This window comes from Babylonia areolata, chromosome 21 (assembly GCF_041734735.1).
Source record: "Babylonia areolata isolate BAREFJ2019XMU chromosome 21, ASM4173473v1, whole genome shotgun sequence".
Classification (NCBI taxonomy): domain Eukaryota; kingdom Metazoa; phylum Mollusca; class Gastropoda; order Neogastropoda; family Buccinidae; genus Babylonia; species Babylonia areolata.
In genome coordinates this window covers 10,225,617-10,253,452 of record NC_134896.1, presented here as the reverse complement: position 1 = coordinate 10,253,452, position 27,836 = coordinate 10,225,617, and the positions used below count along the sequence as shown (strand labels likewise).

Below are 27,836 nucleotides of genomic sequence, written 5' to 3'. Positions count from 1 at the left end.
GAACACTATCAACACAAGTGACTGGGTAAGGCCAGGCCTGTTTGGCGCGACTTTGGTCCAGTCACTGAGTTGTGGCGTCCTTGCTACTGATATAGATTATCGGGGTCTTGCTGTGATGAACTTTCTTTCCTTGACCATTAGAATAGCACAGTCGTCCCGAAGCGTGTGGGTTTCCCATTCTGCATACTGTGATATAAACCACAGGCCTCCCTGTCTCTGGCTGAAGCCGAATTTCCCTGTTTGAAACCCGCAAGCAGAAACGAAGAAAAAGAAGATGGGACGGGCGGACTAGTCTCTCCGACAGTCTCGATCTCACATAGACACAGGAACAGTCACACACATACACACCCGGCGCGCGCGCGCACGCGCACATACACCACTAAACACAAGTGTGTGTGCGTCTGCCGGTGTCAGTGTGTCACTGAGTGTGTGTGTGTGTGTGTGTGTGTGTGTGTGCGTGTGTGTGTGTGCGTGTGTGTGTGTGTGTGTGAGTGAGTGAGTGCAGCCGTGCCAGTGTGTCACTGAGTGTGTGTGTGTGTGTGTGTGTGTGTGTGTGTGTGTGTGTTTCCCTCACTACCCCCACCCCTCTCTCTCTCAGTCTCACGGTCTCGTCATCACACATACTACACGGCACACAGTACATGCGCGCGCGCGCGCGCGCACGCGCTCACCGGAACAGGTGTACAGGTAAACTTTGAGACACACTAACACACGGCCACGGCAGCCGGCGCTGCGGGAAGCTAAAAAATGGACATTTGAATAATGCCTCGCAAAGACTGGAGATCGAGTCTGGGCCGGTACAACGAGCCTGGGGTATAGCTTGTGTGGGTGACAGTTTGGGCTGACACCTATATCGTGTTTCACGTCATTTCCTGAAACGTTGTTTCCCAAACTTTACTCCTGCTTGAGTTTTCAGCACAGTTCATGAGTGAAAACGGACTGAGATGGGGGGCCAGCGGTTTGGATTGTCAAGTGTGACTTGTTTACTATTGCTTTTGCAATGCTACCATGGACAGACGGTAAGCAAGACGAAGAAATGGTTATACACATTACTGCACACGAATCAGCTGTACAGAACTTTGTGAAAATGTTACAAACGTGTTTATAGTCTGCTTGCAGTGGACTCGATACCTTATGTATGTGTGGATGTGGGTGTGTGCATGCGTATAGGTGTGTGCATGTGTGTGTGTGTGTGTGTGTGTGTGTGTGGTCTTCAATTTGCGTCTTTCCAGCTCAAAGTCAAAGTGATATTAGACTATGGGGGGGAACTAACAGAGGATAAAGGCCTGGGAGAGTGGTCGTAGAGGCATGCAGTTGTGAAGCAGGAGTAATTTGGGGATGGTAGATGTGTGTGTGTGTGTTTTAAAAAAAATAGCATATGTATGACTTTGTGTGTTTGTACAGTGTGCATTTATGTGTGTGTGTGTGTGTGTGTGTGTTACTCAAACTTCTTTATCAGAGAACACAGTTCTTTAGGAAGGAATTTCCTGTGTTAGTCAATGAACACAATTTTATTATCATTCACACTGGATGTGAAATAGTAGTAGTACTGTATTTTATAGACTGTAGGCTAGTATAAGGGGACACTTGTTTCCCTGACTTCATCCCATGCACCTTATTTATGATACAGTGCATCTAATATGCAGCTAAGATCTGTCCAAACAAGGTTTATGTCGAACCCAGAAGTATGACATTGTGTGAAATCTCCCCCTCTCCCTCCACCTCCCTCCATCCACCCCCTTCATTGCACAATCTTCCATCTCAATAAGATCAAATTGTTATGATTCACTCTAAGAGTATATACTTAGAATGAGTGTACTGTCACTAACATTATAACCTCCACATCTCCCACTGAAACACAGACTGTACACAATCACTCCCACATACACAGCACACAGTAAGAAATGGACATGTTAAAAAATTGTGGGATTAGTAGATAAATAATTGAATAATCTATAGATATAAACATGAATTAATACAGAAACAAATACAACCAACAATCAATAAATAATTAAATAGATCATGTTCACCCTCAACGCAACCAACAATCAGTAAATAACTAAATGACTAATCTTCACCCTCAACGCAACCAGCAATCAGTAAATAACTAAATGACTAATCTTCACCCTCAACACAACCAGCAATCAATGATTAAATAAATGAATAATGTTCACCCCTAGTACCTGTGATTGTCTTCATTTCCCAGTCACTCAGGACCCAGTGGAAAACATCAGACGGAATTCTGTTTTTGTTTTCTTTGGTATTGCAGATTTTCTGTTCTGTTTGTTTTATTTGTAGTTGTTTTTCTAGGTATCAATGTATGTATATATGTATAAATCTAACAATAGATGTATCTATATATACTAATGCAGAAATGTATCCATGTATATTTAAAGTGATGGCTGTGCTGTGTGAGTGTGTCAAAAAATAATAAAAACATTAACTTTAATAACACATATTTAACCGTGACCCAACTTGTGCAGACTCCAGCAGGGGTCTGAAATTCCTGTCCTGTGCAAACTACTACTAGGCGCTCTTTCAAGGCATGCACCAGCTGTGGTTTATAACTCATGAATCTCTTTCATTGTCGCCAGCTGGGAGACTTTATGGACTATATTCAGTGCATAAAGAAAATCAATGAATGGCTTTATATGGTGAGAGTGTGCGCACATACACACACACACACACACACACACACACACACACACACACACACACACACACACACACACACACACACACACACACACACACACACACAATGGAGCAAATGAATAAAAAAAGAAACAAGAAATAAATTAACTGCCATGAAACGTAGATCCAAATGTAATTATTTTCCGAAAATGTTAATCAATACAAAAGATTATCATCTTAATTTGGAAAGCCATTAACAAGTTGGATAATAAACATGTGTCAAAATGTCAACAAAGCATCACAGATGTAACAGCAGATCAGTTAAGTAATCATTTTGCAACCATTGCTGAAAACATTATATCAAGTGATAGGAACAGTGAAAATGACCTCAGTGTTTTAAAACAGTATATTGATTCAGAGAAAATTAATGTTCCATTTAGTCTTCAACCAATGACTGTCTAAGTGTCTTGGTGGTAAGACAAAGTTTAGGACAACTAAAACGATCTGGCACACGTGATTTGGATGGGTTAGAACTTAGATGGACAGATATTAAACCTTTCTTCCCCTGTTATCGTAGATACTCTGACATATCTTTATAATTTGTGTATTGATAAGAAGTTTTCCTTCAAAATTCAAGCAGGCTAGAGTCATTGCACTGTACAAATCAGGTGATTCTTCTGATCCATCCAACTATAAACTAATTTCTGTCATCTCTGCTCTGTCTGAACCCAATGAAAAACACTTGCAAAAATATTTATATTCTTATCTCTTTGACAACGACCTAATCCACGAAGACCAGTCCCGATTCCATACAAATCACTCTTGCCAAACAGCCTTCATACATCTCACTGACAGTCTTCTACATAACATTAATGAAAATAGATTCACTTGTCTCCTCTTTATAGATTTTGAAAAAGGTTTTGATGCAATCAATCACTCCTTGTTACTACATGAATTAGAATCTTATGAATTACCACCAGAGTATGCTCACCTTATACAATCTTTTCTGACAGGAAATAGTAACAGTAAATTATCAAACCTCAGATTTTACATGGAGTACCATAGGGATCCATCTTTGGGCCAATTTTATTCTCTACTTATGTTAATGACTTTCCTTGTTAAATGAAATGTAAATATGAAATGTTTGCAGATGACACTTCCTTACATTCAAGCAATTCAGATGCCTGTAAACTAACTAATGCACTCCAAGATGATATTCTGAAACTTAATGACAGGACACAGTTGAATCACATGTCCGTAAATGCTCAGAAAACAAAGTGCATGTATGTATGTGCGTGACCAAAAAAAAACAAAGAATGAAACATAACTTCAAACCACTGTACTTAAGCATCAGAAAAATTGAAGTGGTAGATTCACATAAGATTTTGGGTGTTGTTATTGACAAAGATCAATCTTGGACTGATTATACAAAGTACTTACGTGAACGTTTCTCTGATAGAATACTTCAAGCTAGCAAAAATTCAAAAGATCTACAAAGTCCATTCACAAACACTCTTCAACCATGCACATATTCTGCCAGTAATCGATTATATGTCAACTTTATGGGACAGCTGTAGCCTCTCAAACATAAAATTTATTCACTGTATGTATAAGAGTACTGAAAATAGTATTGTTAAAACCAAGTTCCTGACCTCAGTGGACTTTAAACAACTTATTATAATATCTTTTCACAACAGCTGAACTTAACAAAGCTCTAAAAAAAAAAATTGCAGACACTTTTAAAATAATGAACACAGACACAACAACAAGCTCTGTACACCCAGACCAAGAAACAATCTCTACAAACCCAGCTTTCTGTATTTTGGTGGAAAAGTATGGAGTAATATTCCACTCACTCTGAACAGTATTGTGAATAAAAACATGTTCAAGAAAAAAACTGAAAAATCAGCTCATTGGAAATGATTAACAGTAATGCAAGTCTTGATCTATCAGTCTAATACTTCTTTTATTAATTGTGAAATGTTTTGTATACATATGCTTGTGTTGACAAGGTTTTTGTATTATGTGAGGGAATATGTAGATGGGATGGGCATGGTGTATTTGTGTCGGAGAATTTGTGTTCATTTGTGTGTGTCTGTGCATGTGTGTGAAATAGAAATGTAATTGTGTATTTCATCATCACAGTATTCTTGTACATATGCATTTTGTTGATGTTGTTGTTGCTTCTCTCTCTCTCTCTCTCTCTCTCTCTCTCTCTCTCTCTCTCTCTCTCTCTCTCTCTCTCTCTTTCTCTCTCTCTCTCTCTCTCTCTCCCCTATATTTTTTCTCTTTTTTTTTTTTCATTGATGGCTTGATGTTATTAAAAAAAATAAATAAATAAATAAAAAGCAATTGTTGCTTATTCTTTTCTTTTCTTTTTTTTTCCTCACTTGCATGCAGGTCATGGAGCACCAGAACATGTTTTTTTTTGGGGGGTGGGGGGTTTGTTGTTTTTTCTTTTTTTTTCTTTTTCTTTTTTTTCTTTTTTTGTGCTTTCACACACCTTCTTCATTGGCAAAAAAAAACAAAAACCTTTTTTTTTCCTTCTGTTTTCTTTAGGGGTTTTTTTTTTTGTTGTTGTTGTTTCTATATGACATGTCAGTTTTCGATTAATACATGTAAATACATCCAAATGCATTCAAAGTAGTATTCTTCCGAATACACTAAGTTGTTTGTCTGAATATTCGGTTTTCATGGACAATTTCAGTGAATATTTTAACATTATACATGTGTTTTCAGTTGTCTGAGATTTAGTTTGCTCTGATGTGAGTGTGTGGATTCTGTATTTGAGATTATCATCGAAATCATCTTAGTATAATACATATACGTCGAAAAACATGCAATTAGACCAACATTGATTATTGGAGGAAGAAAAATAAAACAAACAAAAAGGAGAAGAAGAAGAAACAAAAAGGAAAGTTGACGTTCGGACAGGAGGCAGGTTCCGCCCTCCCCCGAAACGACGCACAGTGATTGTTCTAATTGTTGCTTATTCCGTTTACCATCATGAAATAGTCTTGACTAGAAACACATTATTATAGTTATGATGGTGATGATTTGGATAGCCATAGTAGTTCGTGGACTGATACAAGACTGTTCAAAGGACAGACCATTGAGTTCTCTTTGTGCAAGTGTGTGTGTGTGTATGTGTGAAATTACACATGGTGGTGGTGAGGGGGGAAGATTGAGTGTGTGTGTGTGGGGGGGGGGGTATTTCAAACAAACATAAAACATTACTCTGAACAAAGGTAAGTTCTTTGGAGTTACAACATTTCCTGTCAGCTTTCTGTGAAAAGAATTTGTGGGAGTTTTCATTTCATCTTACATCTTTCCTTTTATTACGTTATAATGTAGGCATTTGCATATTCATTTTGTTTTATTCTTTTATTTCATTTCATGTTAATGGTTTACATAAACCTGGGGTAGTCTCTCAAGGCCCTGATCAGTGCATGGGATTTATAAATAGATCAGGCATCAGCTTCTCTTTTTCTTTCTTTCTTTCTTTCTTTCTTTTCTTTTCTTTTTATTTTTCTCCACAGCAGATGTGTTGCGGACAGATCAGTCTGCACGCTTTGACATCTCCTTGAAACTGAAACTGAAATAAAAAGAGCGGCCAGATACTGTGAGAAACGGACTGCAACCAGAAGTAAACTGTTTTTTTGAGAAAACACTGGAATTCTTATGCCTCACAGTTTGTGTTTTTTGTTTCCTGTATTCCAGGCACCAAAGGCACGGCCGCTGAGGCCGGTGACGAGTGAGGAAGCTCTACGATACCTGACGGACAGGATGTCAGACATGGACACGTTCAGACACGACATGCTGGACCCCATGTTGATTGAGCGCGTTTCCGACACACCGGGCAACAAGAAAGTTCGAGAGGTAATGCAGTGCATTTTGACGTGTTTCTTCCGAACATCTAGTCGGCTTCTTCGGTTGTTATTATAGGTCTCCTTTGTTTGTATTGATCTAAGACTGATTCTAAAAAGAACAAACAACAAAAAAATTTTTAAGGTGGTGTTAAAATAAAGATAAGTGGAAGATTTGGTTTGGTTTGGTTCATTTGCTTTTCTTGTTAATTTGTCAGCTTGTATTCACACCAGAAGATGACTTTAAAAAAAATAATAAAAAAAAGTAATTACAAAAATCTCACCTCTGCTTTTGTGTGTGTTTCTCACTTATTAAACACTGTTAATTTTGATTTCCTGTCGCTTCTTTTTTTTTTCTTTTTTTTTTTAATGGGAACTTTTTATGACAGCAACAGAAGCATAAATCAGCGAATGTGATGTGCAAACTACTACACACATTATCCCCCATAATTGGCATTGATAACAGAACTGAGAGTCAAAAAAGAAAAAAAATGGAAATGTTAATATACTGACAAGGATAGATGATGTCTCATTGGTCTCATTATTCAGCATGGTGTTTTGTTGTGGGTTTTTTGTTTGTTTTTTTGTTATATATATATATGTATATATATATGTATACATATATGTGTGTGTGTGTTTTGTTGTTGTTGTTTTTACGCACATTAAATAACCACGACTTCATTGCAGCATTCAGATGGTTACAGATACACAAACATACCCAGCATGCAAAGCTGTGACATCAGAGAACAGCTGCCTACAAAAAAAGCAGGGGTAAAAAATTAAAATTGAAATTTAAAAAATTTTAAAAAGCTGGTCTTGTATGTAAAATCCCCATTTGTGTGCAGTCAGGCGAGGCAACATGGGCTTTATAGCACAGAAACACTGACGGACAGTGTTTTTCTGTTTGTGGAAGAAGATTGTGGCCTGACAGTGACAGCGACAGGTGTGGCTTTGGGTGACGGATGGTCAGGTCACACAGAACAGCGCTGTCTCTCACAGTGGCCTGCTTCGCTGTCACCGTCAGGAACTACACACTTCCTGCTGTTGTCAAGATTATGATAATGTTGATAACAGTACATGTTTGACCTAGCGCTTTTCAGCCTCTCAAATCCTCTGTGGAGATGCTGGAGGGGTCTTTCAGTATAAATAGCGTCCCCACCTTCTGGAAATTGCGAGCGAGAAATTTCTTTTCTTTTCTTTTCTTTTCTTTTCTGTTGCCCTCTTTATTTCTGCCTTTTTTTTCTTTCTTCACTGTTGTCTGCTTTTTTCTAACTTTCCCAGTCCATTCCCCTTTCTTTTTTCAAGCAAGCCTTAACATCTTTTTCTCTTTTCCACAGTTTGTGATACATACTGTCTGTGCTGTTTTGCTCTGGCGAATAGGTAGTGAAATTGTGAACATTGGGATGGGCACTAACTGTCCATTCTGCAGTGTTATTTGCCTGTCTGGTCTTTTTACTGTATTTTTTATTTGGCTTTGAAGTATTATTTTTTTCCTTTTTTTATGATTTTTTTGTAATCTGAGGATGATGAATTAAGCAGGAGGGCTGACGTCCTCAGCACGGCCTAGTCATATTTGCCCTAAGGAGCTAAATGGTTAGGATAATGTGTCATGAACTGTGTTTTGTGGGTTAGTTTTGGTGTGGGTTGTTTTGGTTTTTTGTGTGTGTGTATGTGTGTATGCGTATAGATGTTACAGTTTTGTGTTGACATGGTTGAGCATTTGTATGGTTCGACTGTCCTGATATGACCCTGTGCGGTTGGCTGGATAAACAAAAATCCTCTCAAAGTGCTCTACAGTGACAAATCCGTCAGATACAAGGCACACCAGAACAACAAACACACACACACACACACACACACACACAGACACACACACTTATGCCTTTTCTGATATGATTATGTATGATTCAGTGTGCTTTACTCCATCAACTTAGAACCACATTCACACCCACCTACACCCACACAGACATGCACATGCGCACACATACACATACAGACATGCATACACACACATACACACGCATGCACACACACACACACACACACACACACACACACACACACACAGGGTGGGGTGAGTGTGAGAATACAACCTTAGGACCTAGCAGAAATAATGAGTTCAGTTTCTGTTATCCAGAAAACATCTCCGCGTCTTTGTTTTACAGTGTTTCCTGACCGAAGTGTTAAAAGATATTATTTTTCCTCCCTTGCTTATCTGTATACCAGATGTAAAAACTGTCCCATGGCTTTTGATCCCATAGTCTAAATCCATTTATGGCAGATGTTGCCATTGTTATATTAACACATGTATGGAGAAATAATGCTCTGTGTCTTTGTGATGGCAGGGGGTAAGGGGATAGGTGTTATATGTGTGTGTATCATGTGTATGTGTGTGCATAAGTAGGTGTTTTTATGTATGTGTGTGTGTGCGTGTTGTACATGTTTGTGTGTACGAGTGTGTATGTGTGTGTGTGTGTGTGTGCTTGCAGCTGTTGCCACAATCACATTTGTGTGTGCATGTTTGCGTGCATTAAAAAAAAAAAAAAAAAAAAAACAGATGAAGAGATTTATATGTGAAGCACTGGAGTATCATATTCCTTCAGAAAGGCAATTACGTGTATGTATATAGCAGCAAGATCAGCCCTTAAATATGTGTGCATTATTGACAGTCTGACACCTAGATTTACAGCAGCTGTTGTCATAAACAGAAAATTTGACTGCTCATTCAGTGTCAAGGCATTCACACCTGGTTGTGGCATATTTTAAGCAGCCAGTGAAGTAATGTTTTGTTTTGTTCATGCTGACTCATGATGTGCAGTAGTTTTTTTGGCACAGGAAACTTTCTGTCTCCCTCTGTCCATCATGCTTGGTGTGTGAAATGGCTTTACACACACACACACACACACACACACACACACACACACACACACACATGTGATGGTCTGTAGAGACTAAGTCAGTAAGTGCTAATGTTTGCTGTGTCACGATGACCACGGAAATTATGATATAGTCATTACAGAACGTTTTCTGCAGTGCTGAAAGGCTGATTTATGCAGACTCACATTATGGTCCAGTTAATACAAAGGAAAATGTCAAAAGCAGCACGGCTGAAAGAGATCCAATCTAGAATGTGTAACTGTCACGGGCGTTTGGCATATCCCATTCCTTTAGGAAATCACTTTCCTCTGCCTTGTGGAAATCCTCATCTCCACAGTTACAAAAATGTCGCTAAAAATTCCTCAAGTACCATGCGAGCATTATGTCAGACCTGTTTAATTCTGTTCTTGTGTTTCCACAGGATGAAGTACAGATGCACTTAAAAGATAATGTTATGTATGTCAGTGCATGTAAGTTAATGACGAAATGCCTGTAAAAGTGCGCTTGTGCGTATCTTGATCATATTTCGATTTTACTTGATTGTGCCATTTTCTTGTATTATAACATCAATGAAATAAACATGTAAGTTGCTCATGAACGCCAAAGAAATCTTTCATTTCAGACTGTCCAGATATGTGCAGAACGGAAGAGACTGCAACTGTTCTAAACACTCATTCCATCTTTCTTGTTACTATGCAACTTCTTTTGGAAGCATGCTCCACAGTGCAGATGATTATTTATTACAGTGAAGTGTTCTGCATGTATCAAAGCGTTCCTCAGTCGAGGAGACTGGCAGAAAAGTAAAAAGCTAAACTAGCACTGTATTCACAATACTTGAGTGATGCTGTCTTTGTGTAAGTGTACTTCATTTCCTTTCCCAGCTGGGTACATGTTTTTTCACTGTGTTTCACAAGTTTGAAACAGCAGTGGTGATTGTTTCGCAGGAGCAAAAGAGAAAACTACTCAAAAAAAAGTTCCCTACCAAAAAAAAAAAAAAAAGAAAAAAAAAGAGGTTACCTACTTCCGGGAGGTTATCGGCCGTAGCTACTTTTGTTTTCTCCGCACAGGCGGATAGTAGTTTGCACAGGACAGGAATGTCAGACCACTGCCGGAGTCTGCACTAGTGGGTCACGGTAAGTATGTTACTTAAACGTAATTTTAGGAAGAAAATTTCCTTTTAGCAAGACTTATTTTTCAGAAAATTAATGAGTCAAGTGACCGATTAGCTGCTACATGGACGGGTCACTTCAAAATTGTATGCTTCTATGACCGTTGACTGATAAGAACCTAAACCCTGCATATACATTTTTGTACTTGTCAGAGTGGATTTCTTCCACAGAATTTTGCCAGAGGACAATGCTTTTGTTGCCGTGGGTCCCCTTTCAGTGCACCAAGTGCATGCTGCACACATGACCTTGGTTCATTGCCTCATCAGAATGATTAGTTTGATTTTCTAGTCAAATTTTGGAGAAACCTTCATCACCATCAATAATTTATAAACAGAACCGTCTCAAAGTCTGTGGCCTTTCATGCCCTGCTCTCATGGTGACCTCAGTTTCGATACCCCTCCACTTCTGTGTTTGGGGTGAGTCCTGTCAGTGTCTTCAGTGTTGGCAGATTCATGGGGGGCTGTTGTTTGAGGGACGTGGTGGCGGTCTCCACACTGGGAGGGACGCTCACTCAGTCTGGCTCCGCGACTAAGCCATTATTGTCGTTAGTATGGGGCTTAGTAGGTGGTGTCCTAAGTACGTTGAATCAGAACAGCCACCACTGAACACCACCGAAGTGACTCAGCGGCAGTGCAGGGTCTCCTCTGGTGTGTGGCCTCCTGGCGACCTAACATCAATGGTTCCCTGCGGACTGCCGACGCTGGAACTGTGACGGACGAACCCAGGTGTGGGCGTGTTTGGAGGAATCTAAATGAGCGGCATGGGAGTAATGCCACTGAAACGGTGCAGATGATGGGGCAGCAAAAAAAAAAAAAAAAAAAAAAAAAAAATTGGAGAAAGGGCGGGAGTGGGAATTGAAGCCAGACCCTCACAGACACTGTGCATGGACAGATAAGTGTCTTAACCATTCTGCCACCATCCTCCCACAGACCTAGACTTTTTCAAAACGCGTGCAGCTTACGCAAAGTCGGCAAAAAACCGCGTAAGTTGGAGTCAGAATTGCGTCAGACCTATGACACTAAATCAAAGGTTTACTCACCTATTTTCGCCGCTCACGTCGGCGCTGAAATTCACCGCAAGCCCTGACAATCATATTGAGTTGATTCCGTGACTGAGATACAGTGGAAAACAAAAAAACGCTAGGGCCTAGGCTAGCCGAGTAACGTTCAGCAGTCAAACAAGGCTTAACTTTCCCGCTACAGGGTCACGCCCTGTAATGACGCCACTCTGTTCCAAAACTCGTCAGCTAAGCAGTGTTGTGCGCGCGCGTACTCTGTTAATTGGCTGTAGCTGTTAAGAGTTACGTAGGCATCTCACAGTGCTCCGCATGCACAGACACTTTGTCTTGTACCATCTGATTCAGTATCGCAAACCTAGCTGCCAAGTCAGTCCTAAAGTTGCATTGATACGGCTTGGAGTAAAAGTTGTTTTGCGTAAGCGTTACGCGTGAGCTCTGTGAAAATGCGTCAGCGAAAATCAAAATGCGTCAAATACGCGAAAAACATGCGTTAACGCGATCCCTGCAGACCACTATCTGAACTTTTAGTCTCATCATCGCCCAGTACACAAACACCCCACTGATAGGTGATAGATCTGTCTGACACTATTATTGGCACAGGCAGTGGCGTCATGATGAACTGAAGTTAAATCATATCAGAGATATGGTGTGGTATTTTGGTATTTGGAAGTTGGGTTTATTTTGAATTTTGTAGCAAACAATTTTACAGTCAGTTTGTTGAAAGAAAACAGGTTTAATTGTGATTACAATGTATGAGAAGCTTTAAGACATTGGAAATATGTGTTGACATTCAAGTTACAGAACTATTTATTAATTTTATGACTCACTTGTGTAAACAAAGTGAGTCTATGTTTTAACCCGGTGTTCGGTTGTCTGTGTGTGTGTGTCTGTGTGTCCATGGCAAACTTTAACATTACCATTTTCTCTGCAAATACTTTGTCAGTTGACCCCATATTTGGCATAAAAATAGGAAAAATATTCTCTAAACTTGGCACTTTGATCTGATATTCTGACACAACAAGAAGAGCAGTCATTTTTATCATTTTTATTTTCAAACAGGAGCTTCTTTTGCTGAGCATGGAAGTTATATTTATTTTGCATGTCTTTGGTGCTGATAGTAAAAAAGGGAAATTAATCTGCAATTAATGCTAGGGGGCTTAATTTGCTTTAAACTGATCTTTCTCATCTGAAACATTACATTTTGAAATTATACTCAATACATAAAAAGCTTGTGTGTTTTACTCTCAGTGTACAGGGCTTTCACTTTTTCATTCGCCCAAGTGGTCTTTTTCGGAAAATACTAAAATCAGTATGACGAGTGGACTTTATAGATTTGTTGGATGAGCCCTGAAGGTCATGGGCAAAAATCAGTTGCGTACACATATTTATACATATTCAAAGCGCGTGCTCTTCGCAAACGCGAACGACACCATTTTGTTTCAAGTTATTGACCTGTCCGTTCAATCCAATATTCAATCGACAATACACAATAACATGTGATGGAAGGTTGGAGACGGAAACCATTAAATATTTATTCAGAGAAAGATTTGTGAATGCCTCATCACTCACTGGATTATGCCCCAAACTGCCATAAAAAATATCCACAGAATCAGTTGGAATTCACAGTTAAAAATAATAAACCATGCGAGTTAATACCCTTGAATTGATGAAACGTAAAAATTTCCAGTTTTGACTTTTCTTAAAATGAAGTCCTTTTCACTTCACACGACGTTTAGAAGTACTTGTACTTGGCTCTACATGTTATTAGTTTAACAAAATACTCCATTTTCATATCAGCTTAAGACTATAAGACTAGAATGAACATAATAGAGAAATTGAATCGACCGTGTCAACCGGGTGTAACTAAACTTGTACATCTATCTAGATCCAGAGAAAACTGCTAAATGTTGCAGTGTGATTGCGGGGATAGCCACATCTCCTTTACTGCGGACTTAAAAAGAATTTTTAATTGCCCTTAAAGATTTTTTGAATGCCAAGATACACCAGAATAATATGATTTAAACAGTGTTCTCACTGCGAATACCGCAATCGATTTATCGCCCTTTAAAAAAGCCTGTTTAAATGTTACATTTTTGAATGTCAGTTAAGGCGCCACGATAGTGTAATGGGTAACACAGTTTCTTCTCACCCGAACACACAGGGTTTGAATCTGCCATTACGACTTTTTTTTTTTTTTTCTTTTTTCTTTTTCTTTTAACCCGAAGCTTTATAATAACAAATACAGAACACATTTTAACGATTACATTTTTTTTTTTAAGCATATCACAAGTGAGTCTTGAAGGCCTTGCCTTTCTTGTTGTTTGTTGTTTTAGTCCTCTGAATGGTATTTCTGTCAGAAGAGGTGGTGATGAATTCAGAAGAAATTACGATACACCTTTTTTTCTTCTTTTTTTTAAATTCTTTTTATTTATGTTTGTTTTGTTGTTGTTGTTTTTTTTTAAATTCTTTTGTTTTTTGTTGCCAACAGCACATCATAAAGAACATGCAGAACCTGGGCTGGACAGTGGAGGAGGACAGCTTTGAACAGAACACCCCCTTCGGTAACAAGCGCTTTGTCAACATCATCGCCACCCTCAACCCCGGCCGCTCCCGGCGCACAGTGGTGGCCTGCCACTATGACTCCAAGGACATGCAGACTAAGGAGAGGAAGACGTTTATCGGAGCCATCGACTCTGCTGTCCCCTGCGCCATCATGATGGAGACTGCCAGGCAGCTGGACTGTCTGCTGACCAAAGCTAGGGCACCGGATAGTAACGCTGCGGTCAGTTTTCTGCCTAGGGGTTGACGTGTGTGGTCAGTTTGTCACTGAGGGTTGACAGGTGTGTGGTCAGTTTGTCACTGAGGGGTTGACAGGTGTGTGGTCAGTTTGTCACTGAGGGTTGACAGGTGTGTCATGCACTCTGTCAGTGGTTCACTGACATGTTGACATGTGTCTTGCTTTGTGGTCAGTTTGTTGCTGATGGGGTTGACATGTGTGTGGTCAGTTTGTTGCTGATGGGGTTGACATGTGTGTGGTCAGTTTGTTGCTGAGGGGGTTGACATGTGTGTGGTCAGTTTGTTGCTGATGGGGTTGACATGTGTGTGGTCAGTTTGTTGCTGAGGGGGTTGACATGTGTGTGGTCAGTTTGTTGCTGAGGGGGTTGACATGTGTGTGGTCAGTTTGTTGCTGATGGGGTTGACATGTGTGTGGTCAGTTTGTTGCTGAGGGGGTTGACATGTGTGTGGTCAGTTTGTTGCTGAGGGGGTTGACATGTGTGTGGTCTGTTGCTCATAAGTTGACACGTGTGTATTGCACTGTGGCCAGTTTGTTGATGACAGGTTGACATGTATGTCTTACAATGTGGTCAGTTTGTCACTGAGGAGTTGACATGTGTGGTCAGTTTGAAAGACGCACTGTGGTCATTTTTTCACAGACATGCTGACATAATTATATGCCTTGCACTGTGGTCAGTTTGTCACTGAGGGGTTGACACGTATGTCTTGCAGTGTGGTCAGTTTTTTACAGACATGCTGACATAATTACATGCCTAGCACTGTGGTCAGTTTGTTGCTGGTGTGTTGACATGTGTATTGCGCAGTGACTGATGTCATCTTTGCAACTGTAAGTGATAGAAAAGTAGTAAGGCATATACCATCATTTGATAAAACCAGTGAACCTGCTACACACTGGATTAAATGATGGTAAATGTTTCCACAATGATTTTAGATTTTCTAAAATAAATATTTTCACACAATAAGTCATTAACTTTCCCTACTCTTGTCTTTCATGTTAAGCATGTTTGAACAGATCATCTCTTTCAAGGGAAGAAAATAGAACACCAATATGACAGAAATAAAAACAAACAGTATCAAGAGCAAACGAGGAATGACTTGTTTTCCAGGATGCTGACCTGACCTTGCAGTACGTCTTTTTCGATGGGGAAGAAGCATTTGATCATTGGACATCTACGGACTCCATCTACGGTGCTCGACATCTGGCAGGGAAATGGGAGAAAAACTCCCTGTCTAGCATTGTGAGTAATGGTTGGTTGGTTATTCGCCAAGGAAAGATGCGTCTGTGTGTGTGTTTGTGTGTATGTGTGCATGAATGTATGTTTTGTGTTCATTTACATGCATACCTATCTTGATACTGACTGATACAGAAAACACATTTGTTTTGTCAACATTTTACCATCAGTGTGTTTGTATTTTTTGTTTGTCTTTTGGGTTTTGTTTTGACTCTGGATTGTTAGAATTAGATACACTATCTTTAAATTGTTTGAGGTCGACTCCAAGCCAACAGCCGCCACACCCCCCTGCCCTCCCTCTTCCTGGTCTACAGTTTCTCTGGCTTTCTGCTAACATTTCTTTTTTTACTTTTCTTTTTTCTTTATTCATCTTTTCCTTTGTTTTCTTTTTTCCCTCAAGGCCTGACTAAGCACTTTGGGTTATGCTGCTTGTCAGGCATTAGAAGATGTGGTGTAGCGTATATGGATTTTTCCGAACGCATTGATGCCTCCTTGAGAAACTGAAACTGTACTTGGCAGTGAGAAAAGTATCAGGTCTGTGCGCCTGTGCTGAACATGGGGTACAAGTTGTTGACTTGTGTTGTGTTTACTTTTCCCCCAGAGAGAGCTCATTTTGCTGGACCTGATTGGCACGACAGACACCCAGTTCATGAATCTGTTCCCGTCCACATCGTCTCTGTACAGTCACCTGGTGCAGACTGGTCAGTATGCATTATGTGCTGATGAGAGCAAGTAGTTTTCAAGCTAGATGATAAAGAATTCTATTTTCTGATGTGAGCAGATAGATTTCAAGCTAGACGTAAAGAATTCTATGGACTGATGGGAGCAGATAGTTTTCAAGCTAGATGTAAAGAATTCTCTGGACTGATGGGAGCAGATAGTTTTCTAGCTAGATCTTGCAAAGAATTCTCTGGACTGATGGGAGCAGATAGTTTTCAAGCTAGATGAAAAGAAATCTCTGGACTGATGGGAGCAGATAGTTTTCAAGCTAGATGAAAAGAATTCTCTGGACTGTTGGGAATAGATAGTTTTCAAGTTAGATGAAAAGAATTTTATGTTCTGATGGGAGCAGATAGTTTTTATGCTAGATGTAAAGAATTCTATGGACTGATGGGAGCAGATAGTTTTCAAGTTAGATGTAAAGAATTCCATGATCTGGCTAGAACAGACATCTTTCAAGCCAGCTGTAAAAAAAAATCTATGCACTGATGGGAAGAGAGAATTTTCAAGCCATACGTTAAGAATGGTGGTGTCAGATAGTTTTCAAGTTAGATGTAAAGAATTCCATGATCTGGCGGGAACAGACATCTTTCAAGCCAGCTGTAAAAAAAATTCTATGCACTGATGGGAAGAGATAGTTTTCAAGCCATATGTTAAGAATGATGTTGTCAGACAGTTTTGAAGCGGGATGTAAAGAATTCTGTGCAGTCAGATAATGGAGTGTGTTCCACATACACGTGGCATGGTAAGAAAAGGAACTCTGGTTACATGGTTTTGTCTACATATGGGGTCTGGAACAGATGAGAGATGATTGTAGAACAAAGATGAAGTGCTACATGCTGGAGTGTATGTTGGAAGGAACCATGTGACATCCCTTCCCTTTTTTCTTACATGCCTTTTCATTGCTACCTTCTTTAAAGTTGCGAATTAATTGTTTTTTTCACTGACTTTTTTTTTTTTTTAATTTCAGTGAGTACATACTGGTAATTCATTGACCAGTTTATATGTTTGTGCTGTGTGTGCAGACATTTTAATGACTTAGCTGTGCTTGGGGCATTTTGATAGCATAACTTGTTTGGTGCTATGATAAAGTAAATTGTGTTGTGGTAATCTTTGTCTGTCTGTATGCATTGAACCATGTAGGACTCTTCAGTCGGTCACTGCCATTAGATTCTGGAATGTTTCGCTTGTCACTACAAACTTGTTCACAATCAGTGCTGTGAAAAATGCTGGAGGAATTTGTAGTCCACATGGAGGAATCAAAATACTGCAACTGTGAACATGATCTCAAACCTGAAATGAGCTTTTAGAATTTGTGGTGGTCTGTCTTTCTGTCATGTTTTGTTGAAGTCAGGCCAAGGTGTTTCCAGAAATGAACTGCTCAGACCCTGTTTTATTGAAGTCAGGCCAAGGTGTTTCCAGAAATGAACTGCTCAGACCCTGTTTTATTGAAGTCAGGCCAAGGTGTTTCCAGAAATGAACTGCTCAGACCCTGCTTTATTGAAGTCAGGCCAAGGTGTTTCCAGAAATGAACTGCTCAGACTTTTTTCTTTTCTTTGTGATTGTGAACCGAGATCAAGGTCAGAATGATTTATCATTTTGATTGATGTTCTGTCAATCCAATCTGCATAGCCACTTTTGTACATGCACGCACGCACGCACGCACACACGCACACATTTTTTTTTCATTGATGGCTTGATGTAAAGAAGAAATTGTTGCTTATTCAATTTACCATCATGAAATAAAATCTTGACTTGACACACACACACTCACTCAAATGAATAAAAGATACGGAGACTTACTTATTGTTTATCTTTGGTCGGAGGTCAAGCTCTAAGTGCTTTGCAAACACAGGGTCATTTGCACAACAGGCTGCCTACCTGGATAGAGCTGACTGACAGCAGCCATTGGGCGCTCATCATTCGTTTCCTGTCATTCTGTCAGGTTTCAGTCAAGCAGACATACACACTCAGACAGACACAATTAAGCATGTTTACATGGAAAGGCATATATGAATGAAATCATTAATGTTATTATCCTCGCTATTATTACCATGTCATGATCATCGTCAATATTATTATTACTATTTTTAAAGTTTGAAAGGTTATCATCATGCTCATCGTCATTATGATTATTATTATAACTGAAGTATGAAAGGTGGGAGTGGACAGCCAGGGGTGGAAGTGGGGTGATTGAGGTGTGCCCTCCTGTGTGCAGAGACACAGCTGCGCAGTGGCAAGCACCTGACCGAGGGACACACCAAGACCATGTTCCAGGATGTCAAGACCTTTAGAGGCATTGAGGACGACCACATTCCTTTCCTCCGTAGAGGTGAGATACCATTCCATCAGCCTGCGCTCATTACATCTTTGCAGAGTTGCCATTGCATCTTTGTACATGCATGTACGTAAATAAAAGGTGGAGAGTGACTTCTTGTATGTGTTTTGTATGTAAATAAAGGGTGGAGAGTGACAGTGTCATAAACTTACCTGTGGTGACTGTTTCATAAACATATCTGTAGTGACTGTTCAACCCTTTTCTTGCTGTGGGTTCTTTACATGCACTAAATGCATGCTACACATGGGACCCCGGTTTACCATCCCATCCAGATGACTAGCATCTAGACCACCACTCAAGTTCTAGTGGAGGTGGTGGAATTTTGTTTAAAGTCCTGTGACACACACTGCTGATTGTAGACGTTTTGTTAAAGTATTGATTTTCACATTTGAAAGTTATCGTTTAAGAGGTAGAGGAAGGGAGGTGAGGTGAATGGTGAGTTGGGGGAAACCAGACAGAAGGAGGGTGGAATCAAAGATGAATATTCAGAATGAATATTTGATAACAATAAAATTTAAAAATCACTTAATGGTCTTCGTAAAAGAGTTATTTTGAATAAGAGAAACAACTGATAGTGAATTAGTGGTCTGGGGTATGGGGTGGGGTGGGGGGAGAGAGAAAATACTGTGGAGTATGAGATTCAAACCACTGGAAAACAGAGTATGGCTGCCTACATGGCCGGGTAAAAATGGTCATACGTGTAAAAGCCCACTTGTGTACATACGAGTGAACGTGGGAGTTGCAGCCCACGAACGAAGAAGAAGAAGAAGAAGAAACCACCAGTGTGCTCCGATTCTCTCCCTTCCCGGGTGGATGTGTCACAGCTAAAGCTGACACACTGAAAACCCTTTGTGTGACTGTCACTTCTTCTTCTTCTTCTGCGTTCGTGGGCTTCAGCTCCCATGTTCACTCATATACGCGAGTGGGCTTTTTACGTGTATGACCGTTTTTACCCCGCCATGTAGGCAGCCATACTCCGCTTTCGGGGGTGTGCATGCTGGGTATGTTCTTGTTTCCATAACCCACCGAACGCTGACATGGATTACAGGATCTTTAACGTGCGTATTTGATCTTATGCTTGCGTATACACACGAAGGGGGTTCAGGCACTGGCAGGTCTGCACATATGTTGACCTGGGAGATCGTAAAAATCTCCACCCTTTACCCACCAGGCGCCGTCACCATGATTCAAACCCGGGACCCTCAGATCGAAAGTCTAACGCTTTAACCATTCGCCTATGGCACCCGTCTGTGTGACTGTCACAGGTGTGGACATCCTTCACCTGATCTCGGTCCCCTTCCCGTCAGTGTGGCACAAGGTGGAGGACGATGGCCAGCACCTCGACTTTGCCTTCATCGACAACTTCAGCCGCGTCTTCCGCGTCTTCACGTCCGCGCTCATGCACCTGGAGCCTGAGAACAACGCGTGTCGGAAATGATTGATGTGTTGCGTCGTTTCCCCAGGTGCTTGTTTGCTTGAGAGTTGGGCGTTTCATTCCTTGTGTTCTGATCACTGGGTTTTTTTTTGTTTGTTTTTTTTAAATGACAGGGTGGGTGGATTGTGATTTTGTGATTCTGTATCGTTCAGGTTTCTTTTTATTTCTTTTTTTTTTTTTTTTTAATAATATCTGTTAATTTATTATGTCTTCAAAATGATTTGCATTATTTACTTCTTTGTATGTTTTTTTTGTTTGATTTTTTTTTTAATTAATGAAATTAGGATAAAGTTATTAATGTGATTATAAGGGGGAAAAAATCAAATGTCAGATTGAAACCCCCCAAAATCAAAGGTTGACAATAATCATTTTCTTCTTGACAGACAGACATAACTGCCTGAAAAAAATAGGACATTCTGTCGGAATCTCCCTGTCCGTAGTGCTGTGACTGGTGATGTATGCAGGGACTTTCAAAAAATGACATGCATTTGTATCAGCTGGTTTTGTTGGGTTTTTTAAACTGGTGCAGAAAACAATGGAAAAGCCTTTCTGTTCTGAGAGTGTAAATCGCTGAATTCACATAAAGGATTGTCAGGTGAAAAAATAGAGATAGATAGATAGACAGATAGAGATCAACAGACAGACAGAGATACAGATGGAGATCAACAGACAGAGATACATACATGCATACATACATACATACATACATACCCGGTACATACATACATACATACATACATACATACATACATTCATACATACCCAGTACATACATACATACATACATATATACATACATAGAACTAGTGATGTGCAGTTATAAATTATGTCAAGAAAGATAACTGAATAGCTGTCATATTTTTTTCAGGAAATGTGGTGTAGCACACATGGATCAGCCCACACACTTTGATACCTCCATGAAACTGACAGTAAAAATGATTAAAAAAATTTATATAAAAAAAAAAAGAAAGCAAGAAAAAAAAGAAAACTACACATCTTGTGCTGTCTAGGACATGGGATCTTCTTGATGAGAAAACCTTTGCTTGACTGTTGACTCAATAACACTGTATAAAGACATGAAATAACCCATATAGTGGATTGTTTGTGCAAAAAAAGATGATGTATAGAATACTGTTGATATGACGTTGTCTGTAGATCAGGATAATCCAGAGTATTCTCATGTATAAAGTGCTCAAGTTGGTTGGTTTTTTCTTTCTCTTCTTCTGTTGTTTTTACAGAAGAAGAATTACAAATGTGGAAACACATTGACTGGTTTTATTCCAAATGGTTGTCTATGCAAAATTTACCATATATTATGTTCAGAAATAACACTGTACATTTTCATTTTTTGAATCAGTGAACTTTATAAATATTCGTCAAACTTGCCCATATTTACATTGTCAAGTACATTAAAAATTCAGAAACACATACTTTAAAGGGGGGGGGGGGGGGGGACGGTTGGGGGGGGGGGGGGGGGGGGCAAATGTTTGGAATGCTTGGAGGCTGCTTCCTCATTTGTTGTTCAGCGTTATTGTTTGATTTTGTTTTGTGCTGTGTTTTTACTGCTGATGATGTACATATTTTCAGGAGGGGCCGTGGTCAAAAATGGTTCCATGTTGGACTTCTGGCACAGTGTTGAGGGTTCGAGGCCCTGTTTCAGTGTGGTGTTGTGTACTTGGGGAAAGCACTTTTCTCTGATTTTCCTCACTTTACACACATGTAGATGCATACCTGACTTCATTTGCGCAAAGTTAAAACGGCAGGAAAGGATTTGGCCCCCACCTTACTATGCTGAGCCATGGATGCTGTGGATGTGAATTCACTGGTCATATTGGCGTAAAAAGCTATGGGACGTTTAATTTTTTTTAAACCTGTAATCTTTTCTTACTTTCCTGATAAAGCATACCAGGGCTTTCCAGACATTAGATGTGATGTTTCTGATACAAATTTTTGATTTTGTCTTCCATGTGGTATGTGTGTGTGTGTACGTGTGTGCTTATCTCCAAACATTTTATTTTGATGTTTTGGGTATGCCGTCATAATATGATGATGATGGAACATATGCAGATGCATTCCAAAATGTGATGTCTTCTTGCAGTTCCCTCCCCTCTACCATTCTATTCTCCAGTGGGATCAGTTCTTTTTCTCCTCACTACGGTTGATGCTGTACTTGAGAGACTGGCATTTGTGCACTCCCAAACACAAGGTTTTATGTTTCACGTAGTATTTATCCTGTAATTATTACTGCATAGCTGTTGGTTTTTATTATTGGACAAGGGTTGTGTGTAATTGAGTTGTGTATATTTGAATACAACAGTATAAATGTTACATAAATTAATATTCTGGTGTACTCATCATTGCCTTTCTATTGAGTACGTTTAATCAGACTGGTGTTATTGGCATGCCTTGTGTTGGTTTTGTTTCATGTGTTCATTGTTTTGTTCTTGTTTTTTGTTTCTTTGTTGTTGTTTTTGTGCGTGTGCTGTTTTTTGGGTTTTTGTTTTGTTTTTTAATCAGTTATGCATGATCTTTGGTTTTTTCTATATTGAATCTTTGGAAAATGGCATTATTGAAACCTTGCAGTTTTCCAATGTTCAGTATATGCAAAATACACAAAACTTTGTAGGAATAAAAATGTTCTTAGCTGTTCTAAAAGAAGGTCAAGATTTCTTCCTAGATTGGCCAGTGAATTTTTATACTCATGTAATATTTTGATCAGTCAACTTGCCAGTTTCTTTGATGTCAAAAAAGGACTTGTTTCCATAAAAGATATTGCTTTATTGTTTGCTTAAAGGGTATCTGTATATTGATGGGACGTGTTTAGGTTTGTGATGGGGCACTGCTGCATAATTCATTTGGCATTGGACATCTGATCCAGTGTCCACCAGTAATAAAGGTTAAAGGCTCGGCTTCTGCATGGTGTTGTGTCCTTGGGAAAGGCACTTCACCTTGACTTTAGTCACTCCAGCCAGGTATAAACGGATGCCAGACTTTCGTTGGGGGAAGGTTAAAGTGGTGGAAGGAGAGGAGACCCTGCCTTCATGTACTCCAAGCCCTTGACACAGTGGATAGTTCACTGCCCTAATGGCCATGATAGGCTATGGGGACCCTTTAACCTTGTATAGTTGTGTGATGTAGCATTGTGCTGGAATAACAAATTAGTTTGATTAGGAAATATAAACCCCAGTCTCCTGGTGATAGTCTGATATGATAACTGTCTTACTGTAAGTCTGACATAATAACTGTCTTACTGTAAATTGATTTCTACAGACTAAAGCTGTGTGAGTTTCCCCTGACATTCTCTGCCAGTTTTGATATTTCTGATGACTGACTAGATTTTTCACTTTGTCAGTAACACAAGTGTCACTCCATGGTGCAAAAAGAAAAGTAAGTCGGTCTTCATTTTGAGTTGATTCATAGGGACTGTCATCAGTGGTTACAATCTCCACTCCATTAGGGGACACTCACTCAGCTCATTTCCACAACAAAATTATCATTGTTGGCAGTAGGCGGTTATGGTAGGTGGTGTCCAGGTTGTGCTGAATCAAAGCAGGCACTACTGAACACCACCAAGTGACTCAGCAGCAGTGCAGGGTCTCCTCTGTTGTGTGGCCTAAGGAGGACCTGATGTTGGTAGCTTCTTGTGGACTGCTGGCACAGGGTTTGGACTGTGGCAGATGAGACTGGGTGTGGCTGTGTGTGTGTGGATGAAAAATGTGGGGGTAATGTCTCTGGAACAGTGTGGATGAAAGGGTGTAGGGTAGGGGGCATTTTAAAAGAAATAAAAAGAAAAGGGTTTTGAGGAGAACTTGTGCCCCATTGAGAATGGGCATGTTTGTGTACTGATTTACACAGTGACATTCCTATAAGGTACTGATATATTTCAACCACTGCAAAGTTTGCTGTTTGATTTTTATTCATGCAAATAGATTTTAACCACTGCAGAGTTTGCTGTTTGATTTTTATTCATGCAATTAGATTTTAACCACTGCAGAATTTGCAGGTTAATTTTTATACATATGCAAATGAATGAGTCATTGCAATGTTTGAATTCTGTTGCTTTGTCTGCCTCTCTTGAGATTTGTTGTGCCTTCAGTTATGAATCACTGTGTCACCAAAATGTGCCTTTTAAAAAGCATCAGTGTATTTTTTGTACATTGCTTGCTTCATGCAATATGTGCTTACTAAATAATCATTTGGTCCAGGGTGCAGTGAAGACTTGACTTGTAACCATGACAGATTTCTTAATTATAAAAAAAAAAAGAAAAAAAAAAGACTGTCTCCTATTGTAGAATGATTTTGTATTTTGTGGTTGTTTTATTTTTAATAGTATTATTGTTGCACAAGTTTAGTTTGGCATAGTTAGTCACAAAAGATGTCTGTGTGTTAAATTTTGGCTGCTCTGCCAGGAGAGAGAGCACTTTGCAACATAATCTTTGGGGTTATTGGTGTGTGTGTGTGTGTGTTGTTGTTGTTGTTGTTGCTGTTGCTGTTATCTTTCTTTCTCCTCTACTTGTTTGTTTCCCTGTCAAAGTGGATTCATTCTACAGAACTTTGCCAAGGACAGTTGTGTTGTTACCTCGATTCTTTAGATGTGTTGATCACAATTCATTCTACAGAACTTTGCCAAGGACAATTGTCTTGTTACCTTGATTCTTTAGATGTGTTAATCACTTGTTGCACACAGGACCTCAGTCTACCATTTCATCAGAAGACCAGTTTCAGGCCCAGAGGGTAGGAGTGGGTGTGGGGAGTGGGGGCTGGGAATCCTGATCCTTGGACTCAAAACCCGAAGCCAGATGCTCATATCTACTTAGACACCCCTCCACTAAAAAGCAGTCACAGAGAACAAGAAAGATCTTGCATTAGGGGTTTTTTTCTTTGTTTGTTTTTTTCCACAGCTTGGAAATATTTCTAAATGAAAGGGAACAAATTTGATATTGAAGCTGTCTTGGATATGTATGTGATGAATGGCTTGTTCAGTGGAGAGATGTATATTCGTTTGTTGTTTTGGTTTGTTTGAGATTTTTTGTTTGTTTGTTTTTTCTGTTCATACAAAATTTAGCAGTTTCTCAGCTCACAGTTTGCTTTTCTTGTGAAGAGTGATTAGACGTATGTTCTTACTTTGGGTGTGCTGGTATATGTGTGTTCATGTCCACAAACTTATGCAAATGTGCTGGTGTGTGTGAGAGACTTGTACATGCAAAACCTTGTACACAATAGTGAAAAGGACACAAGGTTAAAATCAAAAGGACTTCTGATGTCTCAGATTCCTGGGAGTGTGATTTGGTAACATGTTCATCTGTCAAAAACCCTTAGCTGATACACAGGAAAAGAGTATTCATATGTTACATGCGCAAGATATGTTTATGAATCTGAGATGCTTGCACTGGTTCAACAGGACCTTTATCGGTGACAACCCCCTCTTCACACTCACAGGCACCAACTTACACTGATACCCACCCACACACTATAAGCAACAAGAACAAGAACCCCTCACCCACCCCCACAAACACACACACACACACACACACTGTGATATTGTATACCACCCTCACTGATATTATGCTAATTCATATTTTTGATATGTTTGTGTTAGCATGTGTCAGTGTTTGTGCAAGCTCAGGGACACGTAAGAAAAGTAAGAAGCAACAGACTGTGGCAGGTTCGCTCCAGTGATTACATGGTGATATCGTAAACACTGGGAGGAGCACTAGCTGTGCATTCTAAAAAGTATTGTGTGGCTTTGAAGTCTTTTTTTTCCTTTTTTGTTTATTTTTAATCTGGGGATGATAGATTATGCAGAAGGACTGATGTCTTCTGCACAGCCTGGTTTTATTTGCCTTAAGATAATATATCAAACTGTGTGTTTTGGTGTTGATTTCCCCCCCCAGATGTGAAAGAGTTTTGAGTTTAGCACAGTCATTTTTTTTTTTTTTTTTTTTTTTATCTTAACAATCTTGATATGGTCCTTTGTCCTGATATAGTCCTGTGCTGTCAGTTGGACTTTGAGCCACTTTTTAAGTGTCATGTCCTGATTGGAGATTGTTTGGTGTGTTCATTGTTGTGCCAGGTAACATCAGTTGTTCAGATGCTGTTCATTTTCTCTCTCTCTCTCTCTCTTTTTTTTTTTTTTTTTTTTTTTTTACTACAGCAATGTTTGATGCATTTGTCTTTATTGTTGATGTAGTTGCTGTTGTTATTAATGTATTTGTCATGCTCTGTGATAAGAATCATATGTTCTGTCCATAATGGCCTCTCGTTTTGCGTCTTTGTGCAGACTTGGCACTGCTTTACTATTGTCAGATAGGTTCTGCTTTTAGCGCTGTACTGTGAAAGAAACCACAATTATGCATGCACTCAAATTAAATTTTTGGTCTTTCCTGGAATTGTTACTAACCCAGTGGTTTATGTTTATGTTGCATCCATTCTGATTCATTAAGAAATCTTAAGTCAAAATAGATGTGACATGAATTGCTGATTTAGATTTTACGTTGACTGAAACAGACACGAGTGAAAAGGTTGTGTTTCATTATTTTCAATATTTTTACTTGATTTTAATTTTATGTGGACTGAGCTAGATGATGGTGAACCAGTCTTTTGATTTACTTTCTAATGTGATTTGGGGTTCTCTTTGGCTGGATTTAAGAACTGACAGGCATTCAACCCTGAAATGGCCCCTTTGCAATTGGCTGTGCTATAAGCAACATGATTTGATTTGACCTGAAAGTGATTCAGGATGTTGCTTGTAAGATTGTTTCAGAGTAAGCTTTAGGCCAGGTTGTACAAAGGTAATTATATTGTCTTTCTCTCACCTGGTTTTGTCCAAGAAATACTTAATTTGTGCCAAAGACCAGATTTCTTTTTCCTGTCTGTTTTAGTGAATAACTGTTTTGCTGGGTTCAGTTTATATGAGTGGTGTAGATTGTCAAGTTTAAATATGAATGCATTTGGGCAGCTGGATTTCAAAGTGTCAGTTGTTTGCAAATCTTGGCCCTTTCAGCTGTAGCAGAGCACAGCAGAACTTTTCAAAGTGTTACAAGAAACAGGCCTTTGAAATGAAATACACTGTGTGCATAAACTAAAGAATGGGTTGATCAATGTTTGAAAGGATGAATAAGTACAAACATGCATGGTAGTTTTGAATGGGATGTTGTTGCTAGAAATTTGACATCATGTGATATCAAAAGTATGAGCAATATCTTAACAGCCAAACACAAGCATTGTAATCAATCAATAATTTATTTGTTTTGATTGTTCTGGTTTGGGACTGTTGATTCCTTCCAATTAAAGATTACGTTTTGAGCCTTTGAAAGCGTGATTTGTGTGTGTGTGAGTGTGTTTGCACCTGTGCACACAAGTATGAGTGTGCTTGCGAGGTTGTCTTCTGTTTTGTTGTTTTTCCATTGAAAACTTGTATTGTTATGAAACAATATCTGGAGGAGGGTTAATGGTAGAATACACATGCAGAACAAATTCCACTTGGCAAAGCTTTTTGTCTCATCAAAACACACATGCAAAACATGGAACACACACACACACACACACAGTCGTAGGCATGCATACACACACACACACACACACACACTGTGCAGGATGTCGCATCCAATCTGCACTTCAGTGGTGTCTCCACACATCAATGAAAACTTCACAGACAATACAGCCTACCACCAGGCCAAAACACCAACAGACGCAGACTGATCGATAAAATAATGTTGCACTACATCTGCTTAAAAAAAAAAAAAACCATA

General features: G+C 39.4%; 1 protein-coding gene across 1 annotated transcript in view; it reads left to right on the top strand.

Moving 5' to 3' along the window:
* Window positions 1–882: 882 nt before the first annotated feature.
* Window positions 883–27,836, top strand: part of LOC143296133 (glutaminyl-peptide cyclotransferase-like) — a 27,540-nt gene continuing 586 nt past the window's right edge. The window contains exons 1-8 of the mRNA XM_076607920.1: window positions 883–1,019; window positions 6,355–6,513; window positions 14,053–14,346; window positions 15,467–15,598; window positions 16,194–16,293; window positions 18,531–18,644; window positions 19,916–20,113; window positions 22,184–27,836. The exon at window positions 22,184–27,836 is cut by the window's right edge and continues 586 nt beyond it. Coding sequence (XP_076464035.1) covers window positions 945–1,019; window positions 6,355–6,513; window positions 14,053–14,346; window positions 15,467–15,598; window positions 16,194–16,293; window positions 18,531–18,644; window positions 19,916–20,088 — 1,047 coding nt within the window. The 5' untranslated portion in view covers window positions 883–944 and the 3' untranslated portion in view covers window positions 20,089–20,113; window positions 22,184–27,836. The remainder of the gene's footprint in view (window positions 1,020–6,354; window positions 6,514–14,052; window positions 14,347–15,466; window positions 15,599–16,193; window positions 16,294–18,530; window positions 18,645–19,915; window positions 20,114–22,183) is intronic.